We start from the raw sequence: 25,595 nt of genomic DNA on the forward strand, positions 1-25,595 counted from the left end.
TTTTTTTTTTTTTTGTTCTTATCTTAAGGCAAATAATAAAAAATCTGGATTTATCGAAATGCAAAAATCTTAATAGAGGTATAATTTATGTGGAATAAAAATTAATAATAAATAATGCTTTGGTTATTTTCCCAAAGCTTTATTTTGCTTGAATAAAAATAAATCAGTTTTTTTCTTTTTTTAATTGATATATAAAAATATAATGAAATTCTTAAACTGGTATTTGATGCAAGTAATTAATTTATTGTCGATATAACCAGACATAATTATTGAGATGAAAAATTAATTTATTATTTTAATAAATAATAATTTATTATTGATGCTTTGATATGATTATTTATAAATAAAATATCAACATGTTCAATTGGCACGAAAATAGTTATCTTCATTTGTCAAATGAAATATTAATTAAATATTAATGTGTACATAATGACGTAAATTACTGATATTATTATTTCATAATTTTACGTCAATACGAGTTAAAATTATAAGATCTCACAATACACAAATGTTTCATCATATCATAAAATTACAAATGATAAATTATCAAGTTAATAAATTACTCAAAAATTATTCTCTTTATCTCTTTCAACTAGTTAAATAAATAAAAAAAAAAAATCTACAATATCATTTAGAGTAATTTTTAAAATTGTTATTTACATTTAAAATTAAATTAACAACTATATAATAAATTGTAAACTTAATTTTTCCTGTATTTGGAAAAATAAAAAAAAAAAAGAAATTTAAAAAATTGATACAATTAAAAGTAAAATATTTAAAACATTATTTATCAATATACAATATTTTTTTTTATTTCTTCATTATTAATTAATTATTCGGTCAATGATTTAAACAATTTATAAATCATTTTTTTATCACGAATCATTGCGAGTTTGGTATCGGATTTCCAATAACAGTCAATATATAAAATAAAAAAAAAAATAATAATATTAATAAATAATAATACTTTAAAAAAAGCATTGATAAATTATACCCGCATTTTAATGTTATTTTAAAAATTAAAAATTAACAAGCACATGTAAATTTAAATCAGAAAATTTTTAAAAATGACATTTTAATTATTAAAGTAACGAAGAAAAAAATTTTTTGTTTTTAAAAATTATCTAATTTTTCATTTAAAAATCACAAACACAAAGTATAAATAATTAAAAATACTGAGAAACAATAATGCTTCAAGACGATCAGCACAATCTAACAAGATAATAATCCATTTTCTCGTTAAGCTTTCTTGACGTACATAATAAAAATTTTTAAAAAACGACACAAATTTTTTATTTTTCTATATACATGTTTTTGTTTCATTTAATGAACATAAAGATTAAAATTAAATATACAAATAAAGAAATTTTTTTTTTTTTTCTATCAATTGTTGACCTATTTCACACGGTTTCGGTCTTTCGCCAATTATTTTTTCTTTTTCTAATATTGCAATCAGTCTCTCGTGAATGGCCTCTCAACATTGGCTATTTTTATTTTAAATTTTACAATTTTTTTTTCCAAGTAATATTATGCAATTAAACGCACATTGTTTAAGTGCACATATAGTCAACAGAATAAATTAAAGATACGCAATTAATTGCGCATATATCCATAAGTTAAATGAATATTTACATTGCGTCAATGTTAAATTTATTCTTTGCAATCGAAATTCTTAAAAAAAAATATTTCTCAAACATTTACTCAAAGATGAACAATAGTAATAAAAAAACAAAATAATAATAGTAAATTAAATTTATAAAAATATCATTGACAAGTAGATATTGAATGAAAATATGAAAAAAAATAAAAATATTCAAAGAGAAAATAAATAAAGTGAGAATAAATTTTTATTTTTTTTTAAAAAATGTCAAAAGAAAGTGTGGCTTTAAAAACGAGAGGAGTATTATGTGGTTCGTCAAGCAAGTTGGCATAATTTAGAATATAGATTTTTTTTTTTAAAATGAATTATTATAAAAAAAGAAAAAAAAAAACATCAAATGGACACATTTATATGTACCGTAAATTTTACTTCACGCTTTTTAATTACGCTCGATCGTATTAACCAACATTATTATAAATTTAACATTATTTTTTTTTATTTGTTTAATTATCTCATCGAAAATTCATGGTTTTATTATACACAGGTATTATTAATTACTTTGTTAATCTCGTTGAATAATAAACGAAAAATTATTGGTATTTGGCAGTTTGTTTGTTTTTTTTTTTTTTTGAACATTTATATTGTCGAAATTTCTTTTATCATTATACTAGTATTACGTTGACATTTTTTTTTATTTAAATATATATATATATATGTATATATAAACAACAATTTTACTACAATGAAAAATATAATCGATATTGGCTGTAAATCGAAAAAAATTTCATTGTGATAACATTCGTTTGTATTTATTTTTTTTCTGGTTCTCAATTCCAAATTGCATACAACAAATAGTTTGTAAACTCTATCAAACATAGATTTGAATTAGATAATTACACATTGTCATTTATTATTTATTTTTTATCGTTTCGAAATTATTCATTATTTGACAATGCTATTGACAAAAAGACAAACACATTTTCGATTATAACAATATACGTATTTGAATTTAAAACTTTTATATAATATTTAAATAATATAACAAACAAAAAATATATTTACATGACAACTAGAGCAAATTAATGTTCAATTTTCATTTTAATTTTTTATTTATATGTTGACCACAGGATTGAGTGTCGTTGCGGCCGATGAAACACGAGAAAATATTTTACGGCGGAAGTTCCAGACTCGACATTCAGAAGTTAAATTAAAAAATAAAAAAAAAAAAACGGAAATGGCTTGAGAGTCAAGTTAATAGAAATAATAAAAATAATAAAAAAAATATATATATATAATATAAGGTAGCATAAAATCATTGGCTGGAAAATTTGTGTCATCTTTGTCATTGTTTCGTTGAAGACAATATTTTGCTTGAAAAAATTCTCTGCATCGTTAATTCACATTATATATAGTAATATTTTTTTTTTGTTTATAAAATTATAATTAATTAGATAATTAATTTTTTTTTATAAATGTGCAAGAACTTCAACAGCTGCTTGAACAGGTAATGTTTGATCGCCATTAAGTATAACTGGTTCTGATTCAGTTTGTACAATTCTAACAAGATTTGCATCTTTTTTTGTTGTTGATATTGTGGCATTTGGTGTAACATTTGTACGTAAACCACAATAACTTGGTGGTCTACTTTCACGTGTACATGGTCCAACAATACTTGCTGCATTTGATCTATAAGTTGGTGGTGGTGATGATGTTGGTTGTAATCTATCTAGCAATAGTAACCGAAGCCTGTACTCTTGCATACTTGCCTATTAATAATAATAATAATAATAATAATAAATATACTTTTAACAATGTCAATGATAAATAAAAAAAAATAAATAAATAAAAAATAAACAAGAGACAACCTTGTTAAAAACGACCCAATTATTTACCTGGTAACTTGGTGGTGGTGTTCTGAACTGGAATTCCGGATAGATCATGGCCGCGTATGGATGCATTGGCCTTGCTGGTGGAATCCTTGCTGTTAAACTAAAAAAGCTACCACAATTTTCTCGACTACTAAATCGCCATCCCAATCCACTTAGTGTCACTAACATTATTCCACTACCTGAAACAAATAAATTGCTTGATTAAAAACCATACATGATTTTATATTTTATTTTTCATTTTATTTTCTATCTTTATCTTCTTGTTTATGTCAATACTATTTTTCTTATTTTTTTTGTAGTAAACTTACTACTGTTCTATACGTACATATTTTTTTTTATTAAACATTTTACAAGTTGATTGTAAGAAAAAAAATAAATAAATAATGACAATAACAATAATTGATAACAAGACATGAAAAACATGATCAACTTGATTAATTAAATTTTAATTCAAATTTGTTATTTAACATTTGTAAATAATATAAATATATTATGTATATGTATTAAAAGTTAGTTAAAATATGTATTATATAATGTGCATCTATTGAAATTTAAATTAAGTATAGAATATACATTTACATTGTCATTTTTTGTATTGTTGATATATTTTTTTTTTTCATTTTTATTAAACTTTTCAAATTCATCTCTATTTATCAATCTCTCTCTTTCTTTTTTTCTTTCCTTTTTTTTTTTTTTTTTTTTATACATTTTATTATTTCTTATTGAATAGTCCTCTATCTCAATGCCGATACAACTTTCCAACAATGTATTTTGATAGAAATTGTACTGTCAGCTGTCTGTCGACGTTGTTGGATCCAAACGACGAAATAAAATAAAATCAACCCTGGTTCTCTATTTTTTTTTTATTATACCAACATATTCACTGTGAGAATAATATTTTTTACCTCTCACTTTGTCTATTCTCTTATTCATTTATTTATCTATTGACTCACTCACTAACTCACTTTGTTTAATCTCATCCCTCAACAAAAATTTTATATAGTAATCCAATTGAATCCTAAATTTTTTTTGATCATTTTAGATCAATTTTGATCAATATTTATCCAGGAATATTTTATTTCATACAGTTAATAATTTTGCTATATACAATATATTTGATTTGACATTTAGAAAGTAGTCACCATTGCTAAACTCACCACACACCAATACATGAAAAAATAATTACTCAAATAATATTTAAAAAACTTTAAAAAAAAATCATTATCATAAATTTATCATTATAAATAATTCAAACAAATTATTGGATATATTTTTTTTCATAACAATAAAAGATCAATGATGTATACAATAATAATTTTATTGTTTAAAAAATAATAAATAAATAAAATAACAGAGAGAAATTAATCATGCTATTAAATAAATCATTGACGTTTTGTAGTTTGCCTTAAATAGAAAACTGGTTCAGTCGTTAAAATAAGAACGACAAGTCAATTTCCTCAATGCAGAGTACATAGAAAAAAATATATAATAAAATAATGAAAAAAAAATATAATCAGAATTTAACAAAGAAAATTAAAAAAAAAAAACCATATACTAAGTAAAAAATTAAAAAAAAAAATAAATTCAAGGTAAATCTAGCAAACACATGAACTCCCACGTTCTTGAGAAGAGATATTTGTATTTTTAATTTTCATAGCAAGGTTAAAATTACACTAGATTTAATTAACATAAATATAAATATATGTATTTTTGTCACGATTTTCATAAAGACACTCCACGTAAATTACATTCAAAGAAGATATTATTCTTCTTGTCTATATAATTTTTTTTTTGTCTTAATAAAAAATTAAAAAAACACCAAGAATTAAGGTGTGATACAAGGATAAAATATACCACACCTGATCAATTGAACAAGGTTGATAATTATTGTAAAAAAAAAATAAGATAAAAAATAAATAAAATACTTTGTTTTAATCTAGCAAACATGGAGATATAAAAAAAAAACATGTGTTTACTTGGAAAAACATTGATATAGCAATTGTTTAAAAATAAAAAATAATGATTATTTGTTAGAACAAGAGAATAACATGTTTTAATGAAAAGTAAGTTGTCTATTGAACCAAAAATGCATATGCCAGATTTAGTAAAGTTAATACAAGTGGGTCAGGGAAGATGGGCGTGTTGCATTTACTGAGTTAGCTCTCAACCACTCACTGGATCATCATGATGATGATGATGAGGCCCCAAATCAAAAATAGATTTGCCTTGGTTTAATTTTCTCACTTTAAATTAGCTTGATTTGTTATATACTCGTATTAAATATCATTCTATTTATAATACACACATATATGTGTTAAATTTTAGTTGAATAATAAATCTTTTTCCTTGACTTTAACATTAACCATGAAATACATTTTATTTTTCAACGATATATATTTGTATATATATTTTTAATAATATATATAAAAGTTGGAAAAATAAATAAATTATATACTTTCTAATGGATTAATATTTCTAACGATAATTCAGACAGATAATTAGAGTTTTTTTTAAAAAAAAAAAAAAATATGTAAATATGCTAATTATATTTTATTGTATTTATTGATAATTTAAATAATAATAAATTAATTTTTTAAATTAATTAATAAATACAAATAAAAAAAATACTTATATTCATTTGATTATTTTTATTATTGTTAATATATATTTACCAATCATAAGTAGTGATACAGCAACATGATCACGACCAGTTACCCTTAGGGCACCAAGTATAGCTCCAGTTGCTGCAAAAACTAGGCCCATAATGCCAATACCAATAATAGTCCAACGACATAATGGTGAACCTAAACCACAACATTGCTTTGGTAGTACTGCGTCTCTGTAACAAGAAAAATATACAAGACATCAAGTACATGTTGGTATATATAGCCGAATTGACCCACTGACACACACTTTACTCTTTTTTATTTTACTCTTTTTCTTTCTCTCTCTTTTTTTTTTTTTCATTCCTCTCTCAAGTATATATTTATTTTTATGTCCAAACGTCGTCATATTTTTCCTCAAAATATTCAAGTCTGTACACACAGACAATAAAAAATTATTTAAATATAAATATGCATTGTCATGTATTTATTAATGATTCCTTTTAAACTCAATTATTTAATATTTAATTGTCTATTGGTATTCATGGAGAATATTCATGAAGAAATAAATGTAAATTTAGCAATATTTTTAAGTGCAATTTTACCAATGCTTAGAGAAATTTTACAAAACAAGAAAAAATACTCACAAGTATATAATGATGAACGGAATAGAAAGTGCACAGTGTGCTCTTACAAAAATTTTATATTACTTGGTAACTTTTTGTTTCCGTGTTTACTTAAAATGTACTTATATATTTAAATACCTACGCATGTGAACTGTTTTTTTTTTTTATATATTAATTTTCATTGTTTCAATGTTAAATTATAATTATTAAAAAAATTAATATTCAATTTAAATTATTTATAATGTTTTTTATGTTTATTTTTATAATTTATCAAAATGATAAATATGTATATTTATTTATTTATATCTGTTATACTGACACAATTTACTCAACAAAAAATTTCACTTTTTCTTTTTTTACTTTTTTAAAAAAAGGTGAACAAAAAAATATGTATAAATTAAAATGAGTATATGAAATAACAAAGAATTGATTTTTGAATATGAAAATATGGTAAAAAAATTTTATGAGCTATTTTCTTGACGTTATTATTATTTTATTTTTTTTTTTTTTATTTTAATTTTTATATTGTTTTATGATTCAGGCAGGGAAAGTTTCAAGTATAGAATAAAAAAAAAAATATTGTATATAAATTGTTGAAGAGAATATTTTTAGTGAATGTTATAATAAAATTATTATTGATTTATTTTTTTATTTTTTTTAATTTTCAAACAACAAACTTTGTTGCTACATATTTATCTATCGGATGTAATATTTAGTCACGTACGAAAGATAGAATATATGAACAAAGTTAAATTCATCTATTTAATAAAAGGCGTGTCATGTTTGACAGGAAAAGACTCATCATGAATTTATTATTATTATTTTATTTCGTTGATAAAAGTTTAGATGAAAGTTTAATTTGTTAGATACAATATAGATAACAAGTTGCTCATGTTAATTTTTTTTTTTTTTTAATAGTCATCATGTTACATTTACTCTTTGTTACTATTTGTGATTGCTTTATCGTTGAGAAAACTGATCGAAATTTTTTGGTGATAATCAACAAAGTAGTGGGCCAATTGAAAGACGATAATATATTTTTTAAGATTTATCTAAAACTTGTTTATAGTTGATGTGATAATTTTCATTGTTTGCACAATAAAATTTACACTTATAAATGACAAAATTTATTGAGTAACACAATAATTATTGTGGTACTGAAAACAAATTGTTGATAAATACTATAAAAATTGTTAAGCAGAAATTGTAACAATTTGTAATAAAATATAGTAAAAATTATTTAGCCCAGTTAAATTTGTATATAAACCATCAAAAAATATTATTAAATATTATAAAATTAAAATTAAAATACTAGAAAAATTATTGTCTTGTATAATAATATTTTTTGTGGCCAGTATGTCAAATACAAATATGGCTTTTTATAAACAATTTCAGTCAAAAACAGTCGGAGCTTTTGCCACAAGATTTTATATATTAATAATATAATACAAAAAAATTTTCGTTGAATTTTATTTTTTTTCTATATATGTATACATAAACTCGATTCAAAGCATTGACGATGCGACAATAGGGGAAATAAGAGTGATTCACGAAAATAGAACTTGCCTGCAATTTCATTTATTCACTATTCTATATATATATATATATATATATATATATATATATATGTACATTTATATATATACATTTATATGTGTATAGAGTTCAATCGAAATTGGGGGAGAATGTATATTTTCCCTGCACAAAAACAAACCAACCCCAGGATCAATTTTATCCACTGAAGCGAGAATATATATTTGGCTTCATTATTTTTTTTATGGGGTTTTTTTTTTTTTTTTTATATATAAAACTTGGTTCTGAAATGAGGATCAAGTCATGATTTAAATCTTTTTTTATGGCTATTTATTTTTAAAACTAAATTATTAGCCGATTAAATTGCTTTTTCACATGATATCATAATTGATTTTTTCTTTTTTTATATTATTGTTGAAATATTGAAATACAAAAAGATTATTATTATTCTCATTTTATCATGACTATGACGAATTGTGAAAATTCAATTGTCACAATGCCAAATTTTATAATGAAAAAAAGAAAAAAATAAAATTATCTGAGAAATAAATTTTCATTGATGAATCCCAAAAAAAAACAAACTTTTATCAAATAAAATTTGACATAAAGAAAAAAATAAAAAATAACAAGTGTAAATTTTCAAAAAAAAAAAAAAAAACTATTCTCCTCAACAATGTCGCAGAAAATAAATAAATAAAAATTTATACATAGCTATATATATACACTAACCCAGTGACACGTGGGAAATCTTTGCCCTCGTATCACCACACTGTATTGCAATTATATATCTACCAAAGAAATTTCTCTCAGTACTTCACGTCTTCATGATGTTTGTGTCATAACAAACACGTCAGACAACAAACAAAAAAATAAATAAAATACGTATATCTATTCTCATTAGAGCCTAGTAAAATTTTAAACTATAAAAAAAAAAAAAAAAATTCAATAAAATATTCTACACACATTGAAATGTTTTTAATAATAAAATTAATTTCAATCAGCACACAAATAAATATAAATTGCGAGTAAATTTAAGGCGAAGCAATACCTTTGAAAAAAGCGTTTCACAAGAATCGCCCAAACTCTTTTAATATTGAACTTAGAGGCATGAAATTTTAAAGGTCAATATAAAATTGCATGGCCGATGGGCTGATTGTCTCAAAAATTGTTAATAACAAAAAAAAGTTATTAATAAATTACAGTTTTCTATAAAAACGCGATTGACCCGTTTTCATTCAAAAATGCATTCTCAGTTTCCAAAATTTGCAGGAGAACTTAGAATAATATGGCCGATGGGCTGATTATCTTAAAAATTGTAATTGTTGAAAAAATTTTTATTGTTTTTTTTAATAATCATTTAGTTTTTTTGCTTCTTTATCATGCACTGCTTTGTTGATGCTATGATATTTGGAACTACTAGAGGGCACTAAAAACGTGTTTAAAATCAGGTGCGTGAACCTAGCTTGCATATGTCTGAAAAATTTTCTAGGATACTAATATAATTAGAAGTGCTTGATTTGTACTATTTTGTACCTCAATTATTTCAATTAAAGGGTGGAATTTTCCAGATGACTTGAGGGGGAAAAAAATTGCTACAGACCCAAAATAATTTTTACTTATTTGTACCATCAAGCCCGAAATTTGTTCTTTGATAATAACAACGTAGAAAATATTTACTCCAAAATGTTAATGACTAATTGCATATCTATTTTAATAAACAACGTATTTCGATGTTTTATTTCCAAAATAGAAAGTCAGTTTGATCCAGGAAAGATCCCTTTTAAATGAACATTTTAAAAAATTTGGTTCCATTTTTATAAAAAAATTATTATAACTAAATTCGACCCTTCTGATTTCAATAAAAATATTTAAAAAATTCTATCCCCCCGGGAAAGGGTTAAAAAAAATTAATTAAAAATAAAATAATTGATTCCGCGATCCCTGTTAGAATTAGATAAAAATGTTTCAAATAAAAGTTGTAGAGAATAATATTTTAGGGGGGGTAAGTCAAATAAGTTTTTTTTTTTTAACCATCCGTTTTCGCGTAATTAATTTTTAAAGTTTTATATTTTTTGATTAACGCGTTTCCCCTCACTCTCAGTCCTGCGCGACCGCAATAGATATATAAAAAAAAAGAGATAGTTTTATTTTGACCCGACGTTACCCGACGCTACTCGACTGTACCCGACTCGACGCACACACACACGCACAGCTGTTGTATTTACACGCACCGTGAAAGTATTAGTGACATAAATTTTTAAATTCGATTTCTATCAATTCTCTCAATTCTCGCGTCGTCGGCTCGGACTAACAACAAAAGCAATTGTTAATAAAAAAAGAATCTTAACAAATAGCCCGACCATTCAAAAATGCATCGATTTTGAAAATTTTTTTTTCGTCATATTATAAATTAAATGGACTATCGTATGCGCATAATAAAATTGCTATTTCTATTTTCTCGCGGCCCGTAATTATTTTTGAGGGAAAAAGGGTGGTTTTTTCGTGAAAATACCCTACAACGAAATTAAAGTACTACAATTAAAGGAAATTTCCCCGTTTTTATTTTATTTTTCGGTCAATTATTTAAAGAGTTATTCTATATTTCACGGACAAAAATATTTTTATTTTCAATTCTTTTCGCGACGCGTAATTATTTTTGGGGAAAAAGGGGTGGTTTTTTCGTGGAAATGCCTTACAACGAAATTAAAGTACTACAATTAAAGAAAATTTTCCCGTTTTTATTTTATTTTTCCGTTGATTATTGAGAAAGTTATTCGATATTTCTCCGATCAAAATATTTTTTTTTCTATTCTTTTCGCGACGCGTAATTACTGTTGGTGGAAAAGGGGTAGTTATTTCACGAAAACGCTATATATCAAAATTGATGTACTACAATTAAAGAAAATTTTCCCGTTTTTATTTTATTTTTCGGTCAATTATTAAAAAAGTTATTCGATATTTCACGGACAAAAATATTTTTATTTTCAATTCTTTTCGCGACGCGTAATTATTTTTGGGGAAAAAGGGGGGGTTTATGAAAAATTGTATATATATGTAGATTATTATAAAATAGATAAATTTTTGTGTTTTGCCTAATAAACAATTAATATTTGCATAAACAAATAAAAATCTTTGAATTATCAAGTTTTTTTTTTAATTTGCGTTTATGTAAATATTTATTGTTATAAAGGCAAGACACAAAAATCTATTTATTTTATAATAATCTACATATTGTATACTATACATAACAATTTTTTTTTTTTGTAAATATCCCAAGATTGAATTGTTTAAACAATTTAATAACTTAAAATTATCAAATTTATACACTTTTTTCTAGTTGTGCGTGTGTGTGTGCGTCGAGTCGGGTACAGTCGAGTAGCGTCGGGTAACGTCGGGTCAAAATAAAACTATCTCTTTTTTTTATATATCTATCGCGGTCGCGCAGGAGAGTTTTGAGTGGGGACTCGTGAGGGGAAACGCGTTAATCAAAAAATATACAACTTTAAAAATTAATTACGCGAAAACGGATGGTTAAAAAAAAAAAACTTATTTGACTTACCCCCCCTAAAATATTGTCTTAGAGAGATAGATCTGGGCTAATTTGTACCTGTTTGTACCCAAAAGAACAAATTTGGGGTACAAAATATGTACCCCGATAGAAATAACAAAGTAATATTCATAGAATTTTTTTTTTTTTTTGATAAAAAAAACTCTTCTGAATAAAAAAAAATTATTCAAAAATATAGATTTTTGGATAATTGTTAATTACACATTTTTATTAATAATTGCATGGTGCCTTTAAATATAAATATTTTTAAATAATTTTTTTTTTATTTTAAAAAGCAGAACATTGTACATTAACAATAAAAATAAAGTATTGTAAATTAAAACGTTGTCACTTGTTTTTTTATTATTGTTATTAGGTATGAGTTCACTATGAAATGAATTTTTAATTTTTTGATTTTTTTTTCAATTAAAAATATTATACAGTTAATGAAAATATTAATAAAAATACAAAGTAAAAAAAAATGTTTTTTTTTATTAAAACTTCTATCCGATTTTGGAATTGATATTCTTATGTTAGTATTTCTGTTAATCAACGGCTAAAAAATATTTGAAAAGGCATAACTAAGTTGCTAGTAAATTAAAATATTATAATATTAAAATTGAAATAATACATTCGTGTATTTTTCTTTGAAAAATATATGTATTTTTTTTCAATATTTCACCTTTTTTCAATATGTGCACATTGAAAGTTTTCTTCATAGACATGTAGACTTCTTCATTTATCTTACAATGAATAAGAGAAAAAAGAAAACGGATAGAAAAGCCAAACAATCAATTTGCATCGGTGCCCAGGTCTCTAGGGGCCTAAACATGATGTGAAACCTATTGAATTGTGTGTCATCACATATTCTTTTAAGTCATTGACATTGGCCCGACAACCTTACGATTCCGGTTTTGCACAGAAGAATTAAAAACTATAGGGAAAACTAACTTTTTTTTCGTAGATCTTTACACACATATATACACCATATTTGTGTAGACGCATGCATACGCCTACAAGTAGAAGAAGAAAAAAAAAATTTTCTTATTTACTCTTTTTCCTCGTTCTCATCTATAACGGTAAAATGTAAATCAATTTACGTGAGAACATTTTAGTAGGATATTTAATTGTTTCAATAAATATATATTCAAAATTAATACATATAATTATTTGTTCAACATAATATAACTTCAAAGAAAAAAAAATTATTATTTTTTCCTGTTATTATGATAAAAGATAATATCAAATTATTTTGTTGGATGTCATTATAAATCTATATCTTTCAATATATTGAATTATACTTTTCAATTTTTTTTTCTACATATAATTAAATAAACTTTAATACTCTATATCGTAAATAAAAACAAAATTTAGTTTTTCTAATTATATTTTTTACTCTTTTTTCTAGTTCTCATATATAACATTTTGAACTTAAAACATTTTACGCATATATTTGTTTAATAATTTAGTTTATATTGTAAAAAAAATATTCGATAATTATAAAAAAATACTCAGCTATAGCAATCGCATAATCTTTTTTTATTAAATTAAAACTGTCCACACAATGATAGGCGTAGAAAAAGAAAAAGATGCAATTGAACAGCTAGAGAAAAAAATTGGAAAAAAAATAAATAAATCTGGCCTTTTTATTGATCCAGAGTACTCATATATTGGTGCAAGTCCAGATGGCTTAATTGATGATGATGGCATTGTTGAAGTCAAAGCACTTGCCGCAGATTTTGAAAAGTATGCGAATCACCAAGATTTCGACTGCCGTTTAACTATTCTTGGTAAACCATCGTACGAGCGTTTTTTCAAGAACGGTAATAAAAAAAAAGAAAAAACAGACCTAACCAAAATGAACGAGAATCACCCTCATTACTATCAAGTTCAAGGCCAGCTGCATATAACAAGACGTCAATATTGTATTTTCGCAGTATATACTGCAACTGGTATACATAGTATTAGAGTTGAAAAAGATAATAAGTTTTGGGAAGTCAATATCATCAAGTACTTGACAGAATTTTTTGAAGAATGGTATCTCCCAGAGCTCGTTGACAGCCGAACGATGCGGAACAAAGAAATTCGTGTACCAGAGAAATATGTCACATCAATGAGCCAGAATCATGTAGAACACAAAAAAAGATCACTGGTTGGAAAATTAAAAATTGTACATAAAAAACGAAAAACAGGTTTTCATAAATTAAGCATATCAATGATGCCTCTTGATGAATACTTTAATAATTTAATAAGCGTCAGGATTCAAAATACCGATGTAACACTTCGTAATCTTGTATATATAACTCGTTTATACACGGACTTATGATTTCATATACAGCAGATAGAGAGTTTCAACAATTTATTGAAAAAAATAATCATCCATTTTTTATGGTTTTTTTAGAGATTGTAAATGCTCGTGAAAAAAAGGAAAAAGAATTAAAATGGATTATGTTCTTACACGAAAATTTTATCAACGATAACGACAATAATAACAGTAATAATAATTGTTTCTCATATGATATGAAGGGAGATGCACCAGAGATGATTAATAAATTGCTGGAAGGCTTGAGTTCAAGCTTTTTAACTTATGTATGCCCTGATAAATGTCAGGATATGGAGTCATTTCAACGGACAATAATCATATGTTTAACAAGTGATGATTTAATAAGAATATACATGATTTAAAAGTATCTTACTAAACTTAATCACGATTACATTAATAAACGTGTTCTAAGAGATCATAAAAAATGTCAAGAATGTTCAAAAGAATATGTTAAAAGACATGTATTTGGTGATTTGGTTATCCTAGAAACAGTAAGATCAGGAAGTGATAATGTATTCACGACTCTAACACTCCAAGACATTCCACAACAGTTAAGTCTTGGTGGTAATTACTATGCATTAAAATTTTTAATTGATTATGATCCTGTACGAGATGGAATTGGGCATTACACATGTTATTGCATGAAAGATAATGGGTTTGTTTTTTATTAATGACATGCTTCTCCATAAAACCGAAAATGTAGATACGGGTAAAGTGAATCCATGCTTGATTGTATATTACAAAATCAAGCAATTGAAAATCGAAAAGTAATTGTGTGTATATATACGTATATATGTGTATGTGTATATGAATGTTATTTTTATAAAAATTAATTGTTAAATAAAAAACGTAAAGAAAACGATTGTTATTATTATTAATTGATTAATTCAATATATCATTTGAATAAATTAAATTCGTATATAATAATTAAAAAATATTGCAGTACAGTGGGCACTGCACTTAATTATATTTTCATCTCATTTTCACTTGTTTTCACTGTGCATATATATGTCAACATGTTGGTTTACATCGGAAAATTTTGCACAGAGGGCACTACATTTGAATATATTTTCAGTTCATTTCCACTGTGTAAATCTGCCATTACATGTCAGTTGACACCGTAACTAAGGCCCAAAACAGAAGAAAGAGAGAGAAAGAAAATGTGCAAGGATGTGCGCAGTGCAATAGTGCAAAATAGATTAGACCTTGTAAACGTTGATAGGTGTATATGTTTGTGAGGTTATAATTGTGCGAGCTAGTATTATAATAAACAAACAATTATTGTTAAAAAAAATTTTTAAAAGTGATTTTAAAAGTTTATGCTGTGCCAATCAGTGAAAAGTTTAATAACTAGTGAACGTATATTAATATTGATATATAATTTGAGTTTGCTCAATTGCCAAAAATTACAATAAGACATATGTGCTTTGATATTTTGTTAGTACACTATATTTTGTACAAGTATATTGGGTAAGTATAATTTAGTTAGTACAAGTTTAACTTTAATTAATTCAATAATTTTATAATTTTTTTTTCTACTAACCTTTTAAGTGGATGTTTTTATGAAAAAGTCGCTTAATTTATTAAAAGATGTGAAATGTTTGTTGACATATCTGAATGTATGTACTTCAAACGGTTGCAATCAAACAATATGAAATATGAAATATGTCTGGCAAAGACAATATTATAACCAAGTATATTTTGACAAGTGTAAATCATAGATTGGGAATGTCAGAATTATTTAATTGTTGATTGTTTACTTAATATAAATGTTTGTCAATCACACTGCAATAGCCAGATTGATTGGTATAGTATATGTACATGGGTAAGTGGAAAATGTTAAAATTAAAAATACTAAAAGTAATAATGTTGCCATGACTTTTGTTTTTGCAGATTTGTCTCTTCTGGATTGAAGTTGTACTTTGAACGCTTTATAAAGTGACTGACGTGAAAAATTAAAGTGTTTATTTATATAGCTCTATTCCTATTTAACTATCTGTCGGGATTCTACCACTTACTTTCTCCAGTTTTTTCTCTATCAATTGTCATATCAACTAACAAATATTAATCAACACATAATCTAAAACGAATATAATGTCAAACGCTATTGCTAGAAAAACATTAAAAATAATAGTTGTTATGATTTTTGCGTGGTCTTTTATATTCAGCATGTAACTCAAATCTTGCCAAAAAAAGAATCTACTGACCAATTATTTCAATATTTATATATGATTAAATATATATAATTTTATATGTTTATATGTGCATATATATATTAAATATGCATGATATAAAATTATATTGCATGATGTAATTAAAAAATGGCTAATTATTTCAATATTTATATATGATTAAATATATATAATTTTATATGTTTATATGGCCATATATATATTAAATATGCATGATATAAAATTATATTGCATGATGTAATTAAAAAATGATCTAAGTTTTGGTTTTTGAAAAATGTAATTGTATACATATGCATGCATATATACATACATTATATTTTTTAATTAATAATATTAAAATTACAATAGTAATAATCAATATTTTTATAATTACGAATATTATAAGGCAAATTTTACAAACTTTTTTTTGTGTAGAATTGCCATAACGTAAAACGTGAAACGTTATTTCTAAAAACATTAAAAGATAATAGCTGTTATGATTTTTGCATGGTCTTTTATATTTAGCATGTAGCTCAAATCTTGTGAAAAAAATAAAGTCTAGTGACCAATTACTTCAATATTCATATATGATTAAATATATATAATTTTATATGTTTATATGTGCATATATATATTAAATATGCATGATATAAAATATATAAAATGATGTAATTAAAAAACGATCCAAGACGTTATTAGAATTTGTTATTGTATGCATATGTAATCTATTTCTGTTTATAGAATGAAAAATCATTTTGAATTCGACATTTTAAATAATGAAAAAATTATTGCATGATTTAAATATGCATGTAATTTCAATTAGATTAAACAAAAATGTAAAATGCATGTAATAATTTTGTGGTGATTATTTTTTTTGCATGCCACTTTATAATCAGCCTTATATTTATTATCTATTTTATAAGAAATTTATTAGCACTCTTTTTAGTGTGTATGAAAGATTGTTTATGTACACTGTATATAACTTATAATTCTTTTTATTTAAACATTGGGTTCTATATCATATATTGTTTAACAAATTAAAATATATGAAACCTTATATGTTGTAAAGCATGGTTATATAGATTTAAGGTAAAAATTTGACCGGCTGCGCCGATGTATGGGCCCAATTGTTTTTGGGACTCATAGATGGGGCAGCAGTCTGCTCCATCGATAAATATAGGTTAGGGTTCACTTGAAACCAAAGGTATTGCTTCGCCTTAAAAAACAAATTATCTTGTTCATGCTGACACGTTCAAATATCATATCTCTTTTATTTTAATTTTTTTTTTTTTCCATCTAAAAACTTTTGTATTTTCCATTTCATTAGCAAGAGGTGGAAATGGCACGTGATGTGAATTGAAAATGATCGGAATCTAAAAGTCTAGTTCATTGTCTCGACAGCAGGCGTCAAGAAGAAATCCAACGATTCATCGTTTCCGCATGGAATTTCTCATATAAGCTAGATCAAAATGTCTATCTATATCTGTGGCTCAATCCCATAAATATATGTGCAAAAAGCTATGAGAAAAAAAATTAAAAAAAAACATTTGATAATGTTGAGGAGACAAGTCGAGCCACTTCACACGCAAACACTGGAAAATTATATTCAACCTCCTGATGACGACAGTACCAACATTATAATAATGATAATAATTGTACAAGTTGATAATAATATAGGGAGAGAAAAAAAAAAAAATGTATAAATAGTGTTGCAGGTTGAGACGCATGACATGTGCGCAATATGAAACCTTGAATCAAGGACGCAATTATTGTAGATAATACAATATGCGTCAATAATGACACTTGAATATTAAAATGACAGAAAAAAATAATATATAAAATAATTATTCATTTGAGAAATAATTATAATAATGCATTAGTTAATTTATTTATTTATCAAAATGATGAATTATATGACATAGAAACATTTTGGTATAGAAATATATTTCTCTGCATTTTATTTTTCGAATGACTGCAGGTGAATTAGTTCGGTCATAGAAAATCCAGGTAGATTTTATAAAAATACAAAGAAAAGATTGAAAAATGGTCAAGAAATTCTAAATAATAGGGAATAACTATTCAAGAAAATCCGGAAATGATATTTCAAAATTAAAACCTTCAAAAAAATGATAAAAATCATGTACCAAATAAATTCTTAGCGAGAATTAAAAAATCATTAAAGTGTGGATCCAAATGCTACTGTATCTTGAAAGTGAAATTTATTTTACCTTATTTGAGAGATGAGTGGATATATACATGCTCATTTATGAGCATGAAAAATATGAGAAAATATTGAGAAAAAAAAAAAAAAAATACTCAAACAAAGATCAAGTTGATGGATTAAAGTGATCATACAGCTGATATTATTTTGATTACCGTTATGCACTCAATAAAAAATGATATCAATTTATCATTTGAAAAATAAATACTTGATATAATCTATAGTTAAATTTTTATGTTGTAAAAAAAGCATATCAAATGAAAGTTATATATATTATTTAATTGTTCAATTAAATTTTTAATTATTAATTTATATTTTCTATTTTATTTTTTTTCAATTTATATAATTGAAAAAAAAAAATCTAGATTTAATTTTTTCTTTCTTATTTAAATAGTAATTAATAACAAAAATATATATTACATAAATCAAATAATTATTAATTTAATAACAAAGTAATTTAAATATAAAAAAAACTGATCTAAATTTCATCACAATAAATAATTAAATAAATAAAAAATTGAATAATTTCTTACCTGCCAAATGCAGAAACACTTGCAGGTACTGGAAAAGGTAAACCAAGACTAAGACCTCTTAGTCCAAGATGTGGTGGTGGTGGATGTAAATAACTTCCAACTTGTGAAACAATTGGCATACCAGTTGTACCAACAATATTATTAACACCACTAATACAACCAGGACCACCAGGATAACTTGGTGGCATTGAACAACTTCTCATAGCTCTTCTATGATGTCTTCTAACTCTTCTTTCACGTCTTCTTGCATCTCTAATTTCATCATTATTTGTATTTTGAAATATACCATAATCATTTGTTCTTATTGAATTATCAGTTTGTGCTTCAGTTGATGCAAAACAACGTATATCATTTATATTATTATCTAATCTATTTTGTAATAATAAATCATTATTAATATTAGATGTATTTTGTTGTTGTTGTTCTTGTTCATTTGTTGTTTCAATGGTTGATAAATTTGTTTGTATTCCACCTTCAACTGTTACAACACTAACTGGTCTTGGTGCATTTTCAGACAAAGTTCCAGCCATTGTTATAAAATTTTCAACATCTATCGTATATATTCACGAACAACTTGACAATTTTTCTTTGTCCTTTTATATTATTTTTATTATTTTTTTTGTCCTTTCTTGGCTTTCTTACCAACTTTTTGGGTATATCCAAATCCTTTTTATCTTGATCTACCAGAAAAGAATATAAAAAAAATAAAAATAACAACCAACAAGAACCAAAAATTTCTCTCCCCTAGGTTTCTTTTTTTTTTTCTTCTCGTTCTTTATATATTTTATATTTTTTTACCTTCGTTTTTCACTCCCTTTTCACCATATATATACACCACCAACACAAATGCACATATTTATTATCCTACAGCTTCTTCTTCTTCTTCTTCTTTTACTTATTTTTCCTTTTGAAAATCCAATATACTCTCACATAAACACACACAAGTCATACATAACTTTTTTTTTGCTCTTTTTTATATTTCTTTTCTTTCACTGACACAATAGCCTCTTATTTTGTCTTTTGAATGTTCATCAATAATATTCCCATCCCAGTATCTTCTTTAAAAAAAAAAAAAAAAACAATTTAAATCCGTTGTTTTAATCTTGATGTAATTATATACATAACATTGAATGTTAATTTAAACTTGAAAAATTAAATTCACAAAGCGCATAATTGACCAATAGTCTTTCCATCAGCATGACCTTCTTCTTCATTATTATTTTTTATTTTTTTTTTTAAATATTGGCATCGATCATCCGTGACGTCAACATCAACTCGAGCGTTTTTATTATTTTTATTCTGATTTCTTTTTTTTTTTTTTCTTTTACGTCAATGTATATATCTTTATATAGCTTTTTTTTTTTTTTTCTTTTTGGTAAATTATTTTGTTCTAGTCATCATTCAAGTTTCCATTAGCACACAAAAGACACGGTACTAGAGAGAAAAGTAATATGTACCAAGAACTTTGAAAATGACAAAATATATACTGTATTGCTTTTTTTTATATTTCAAAAAATTGTTATTTACCGCTTTTTTTTTTTTTTTTAAATCATCATCATTGTTGTTTCTTGTTTTTTTTTTCGTTTATAATTTATTTAACTTATATAAAACCGTTGTTTTACAATCTGTCAGTTTATTTAGCGACCTCCTATTCTCACTTTGTGTATATATATTTTTTATTTTTTTGATATAAAGTTGATGATTGTTGGTGTGTACTGTGTGTTGTTTGACTGAGTCTGCGATGAAAGCACCGTTTCAGGCTCTGGTTAACCGGTCACGTATGCCCGCCACTGAAAATGAAAAGTACCCACGTTTTAACATTCGCTTTGGTATTATTTTGTATATATAATATTAACAACAAACTACAATATATGCATTATTATTTATTTAAAAATAAAAATATATATAGTTATGAAAATGTCGATTTTTATTTTTTTTTATAATGATATTTCATGGTGTTATGAAAACTGATTCATCCATATAATCATTTTAAAAACATTAAAAAAATAATAATTATATAAATAAACTAATAATTATAATAATAGTCATGATATTTATTTCAAGCCAGATGTTACCCTGATGGTCAATATAATATAAATAGCAATTGTCATTAAATAGCTCAACATACTATACGATCGATACACTTTGATTCAAATGACACACCATGAAATTACATGAAAATTAAAAAAATAAAAATTCATTTAAATAATTAATATTATAAAGAAAATAAAATTATTATTTTCATTTCAATTAAAATTATTTATATATTTATTATTCGAATTTTCAGTATATACTAAATTATAAACGAAAAAAAAAAAAATAATAAAAATTCATTTTTTCAAATTAAATTACAGATGAAAATATATTTCTAAATGTTATTTTAAATAGGTCAAATACGAAGTAATATTTTAATCAATTTTAATGAATTATTATTATTTTTTTTTTCGTATATATCTAAATGGTTTTTTTTAGTTATTCACTTCATCTCGAATGATGGATACTGTGTGCGGTTTTTAAACAACACAATACACAGCTATAACTGTACGAGAAAAATATTTATATATATATATATAAAGATTATATTCTCGTCACCTGTATGATACTTTTTTTTTTTTTTATTATTGCACTTGTGTTTGTATATATGAGAGCTTCTGTGACTGACCGTTTTGACAAACGGTACTATCGCATAACATGCGTTGACTTGTCGGACTAAAAACAAACTTCTCATTTATTTGTAAAAAAAAAATTATTAATATTAATAATAAATAATAATCTATTGACTTTGATTAATATTAAGCATTACATTTAATCGATATATAACAAAGTTTGAGTCAATTAATAACTCATTAAAGATCCTGATAAATTTAAAGATCAAAAAATTGAATTTATACTTTTGCAGTATATCGTGATTATATATAGAGCAACATGAACAGGTAGTATTTTATAGTAGTAGTTAAGGCGGTAAAATAGAAGAAAAAATTCAATTTGTCTATTCGTGAGTATCGAAAGTTTAACATTAAGAAAGTTTAAAGTTTAAAAATTTTCATTCCCAAGATGATATTATTATGGCAGTTGTGAATATATCGATATATAAATTGAAATTTCCCACACGGTATTTCATGTTATTTAAAATTTATGTATTATTTTTTCTTCCTTTCTACTGATAAACTATTTTTTTTTATTTCTAGATTTATTTATTTTATATATATAGATTATGAATACGATTAACGAGTTTAGTCGTGCATCAAGCGACCCTAACCCGAGAGCAATACTCTCCTGCTGTAATGTAACTGAGATTTTGATAAAATAGAATGGAGAAAATACAGATGTGTTTGCAATAAATTTATATACATAAATTTTTTTGACGATTATCAAAAATTATTAAATTGTATCTATCCAATTTGTATATCTATCCAATTTTTTAAAATACGCGAAAATATATATCAATATTTGTATATTTTTGTTATTTATCTTTTAATTTTTTTTTTTCTTTATAATTTTATATTTATGGTGAACAACAAACTGTTCATATACAACAGTGGCACAGTCTCATCTCCGGTTTATATATACTCTTGATCCCATTTTACAATTTTGTGAAAGGATCATCCCATTAATTTGTTTTTTATATATATTTATTTCAACTTCTCCGTTTTATTTTAACAGTAAACAATGACGAAATAAATGAATAAAGTATTTAAAATAAATTATATCAAATTATTTTCTCAGGACATATTAAAATACAATCACTTGTTCATATATATTTATTTCTAAAAACAAATATATATAACACTTATTTATAAAATTTAGAAGAAAAAAAAAAACCCACACACCTTTTATTCACATTTTTTTTTTTTTTTAATTTGATTATAATCAAATTTAAACAATCACTAAGTTACACACACGACACATGGAGTAAAAAACAATGCTGAAATATTGTTTTTTTTAAAAAAAAAAAAAAAAGCACTGTATATTTTTTATTAACACTATTGATATTTTCGAAAATATTATCAATCGAAATTTAAATTCACAAATATTTGATACTTTTTCTATGACCTTTTTCTATAAATGATAAATTTTAAATTTATAAAACAACAATAAATTTATTAATTGATAATTTTTGTTGTTTATCATTAGAATTAATTATAAATTATATTAAATGTTTTGAGTTTATAATAATATATATACATAAAAAATTGAAACGGAGCACGCGGCGTTCACTCACAAACTGATGTTTCTCTTCTAGAGTTCTAGCCAGTAACACTCACAATATTCAACACAAAGACTAAAAGAGAAAAAGAGAGATATACACAAAGAGACATTATATAAAAAGAGAAAAAAAAAATATTATAAAAAAAAGCATCAAGCAAGGCAAAGGCAAGCGCGCGTTGTATTCGATGAAAGGCGCGCGCGTTTGGCCTGGCCTTTACGTACTGACTTTGCGTATATACAATTCCAACACACTAGTAATACTAAAGTAATAGTAATGGTGGTCTACTATATACAATTCAACATAGTCCAATACAACCACTAGCTATAGTATAGTATCATTCAAACAATGCACTATAATATTTTAACTTGATTCTTTCGAAAAATTTACACTGATGATGACACAGTCTACATTGATCCATCTGTAATTCAATAAACAAATATATAAATAAATTAATGAATAATTAAATTAATATATAACGTAATTTAATTTCTTTTATTCATTATAGAAAAAAAAAAAAAATAAATACTGCAGCATCACCAGCAAAGTCCTTCTTGACTAGTCTTTTTTTCTTCAACTTGAGAATTGAGATACTCCTCTCTTATCTGGTTTTATATATACGATTCAAACAACATACAGCATATTATTTATTTTCCCTTGATGTTGACGCCAATGCAATAAGGCCCCCTTCGATGAGTTTTTTCCTTTATTTTTTTCCAATTTTATTTTCTTCCCTGTGAGGCCTTTGTGATGCTCCATAGATCCTCTATATACCAGTCGAACATAAGACTCTAAGACACTCTAAGATGACACATAATATATATGCAGCATCACAAGAAGAATGAAAAAAAAAAAAACATATATAATAATAATTCTCTCTCTCCTGTTTGTACAATATATGTTAAAAATATATATTTATACTTACTTGTGTATGATCAGTTTAACTCATTCGAATGTGTATATAAAAAAATTAATACTGTCTCACTTTTTTCCTCCCTCGTTCTGGCTCCCCTTTTTTTTTTTCTTTTTAAAATTTCCCTGCAACATTAATGGCTGGAACAAGTATATATAGGCATGAAAAAACATAAAAAGAAAAACTTTTTTACCATAATAATAATGATATATATATAAAATTGAATGAGAGACACTGTCTATGGTGTGGCCCCTCTTTTTTTTCTCTCTTAGTAATAAAACTTCTTATACTATATAGTGATGTAGAAATTTTCCTTTTTTTTTCTTTTATAATAATTATAAAAATATATTTAAAAAATGTCCTTTCGAAATTTAATACCACAGAGGTCTTATTACATAAAAAAAAAATAAATTTCTCTGTGGGGGTTGTTATTGTATGCACCACCTTGTTGAGGCATGTTTTTTAGGGGACCCCCTTAATGCAACTCTATTCATCTAGAAACTAAAAATTACATTAATTTTTTTCTAAATAAATCAATAAATTATTTAAACATTTATATAATATATATACAAAAAATTATTAATATTATTATTATGCATTAATTGGCTTTATTTAAATGAACAATTCAATTTATAATTATTAAATCAAATAATATATTTTATTTATAATTTTAAATGCTTATTTAAAATCAACATGTAAATAGGGATGAAGAAAAAAAAAAAAAAAGGAATTAAGGATGGGATATAATGTGTACAATAAAATTCAGCAATTTCGACAAACGCTGGATAATTGCTGGAGTTTTCTTTTTTTTTCTTTTCTTTTGCCAGTTTGGCGCGCGCGCGTACATTTGTACAAAAACTATAACTAGTATATATTTATACATATACATACATATAAATATAAATAATAATAATTAAACAAGTATACCTTTGATTCTAGACAATTTGTCTATTAAAATTATTATTTTTTTCTTTTTAAAATACTGCCTGATATATAAATATTAGTCTTATAGTAAAAAAAAAAAATTATGTAAATATAATAGTTAATTTATTTTATAATAAAATAATAATAATCATATATTTTTTAATAAAATAATAAATGTATCTATTTTTAAAAGTGTTGTTGTTGTTTTTCAAAAATTTTATCTATTTTTTTTTTTTTTTTTTTCTATAATAACATAAAATGTTGAAAGTTGTATTTAATAATTTTTCTGTTTTTTAAAATCACTGCTTGTTTATGGCGTTTATATTTTATTAATATAATATTTCGAAATATATAATATATATATGTATATGTATATTTATATATATAACTATACATCTACAGTAGTTAACAAGACAAGTCCATGACCCGAAATAACGAGGTCCTTATTTTATAATTTTTTTATGTTTTTATAAAAAAAAATTTTAGCTTCAAACATTAAATTGAG

At 24.3% G+C, this 25,595-nt stretch overlaps 1 protein-coding gene across 2 annotated transcripts; it reads right to left on the bottom strand.

Annotated features, from left to right (window-relative positions):
- Nucleotides 1-488: 488 nt before the first annotated feature.
- On the bottom strand, nucleotides 489-24,046 carry LOC122852694. Of its 2 annotated transcripts, none has more exons than XM_044152642.1 (6): nucleotides 23,783-24,046; nucleotides 22,877-23,674; nucleotides 19,047-20,836; nucleotides 6,162-6,328; nucleotides 3,493-3,668; nucleotides 489-3,366 (listed from the first exon to the last, which is right to left on the bottom strand). In XM_044152642.1, exons 3-6 carry the CDS (start codon nucleotides 19,574-19,576, stop codon nucleotides 3,067-3,069), a joined length of 1,173 nt encoding a protein of 390 aa, XP_044008577.1. In that variant the 5' UTR covers nucleotides 19,577-20,836; nucleotides 22,877-23,674; nucleotides 23,783-24,046; the 3' UTR covers nucleotides 489-3,066. The 2 variants fall into 2 exon arrangements, with proteins under 2 accessions (XP_044008577.1, XP_044008579.1); XM_044152644.1 differs by having other exon boundaries at nucleotides 1,884-3,366; nucleotides 23,794-24,046.
- Nucleotides 24,047-25,595: the final 1,549 nt, after the last annotated feature.

This window comes from Aphidius gifuensis, linkage group LG3 (genome assembly GCF_014905175.1).
Source record: "Aphidius gifuensis isolate YNYX2018 linkage group LG3, ASM1490517v1, whole genome shotgun sequence".
In the NCBI taxonomy this organism is placed as follows: Eukaryota; Metazoa; Arthropoda; class Insecta; order Hymenoptera; family Braconidae; genus Aphidius; species Aphidius gifuensis.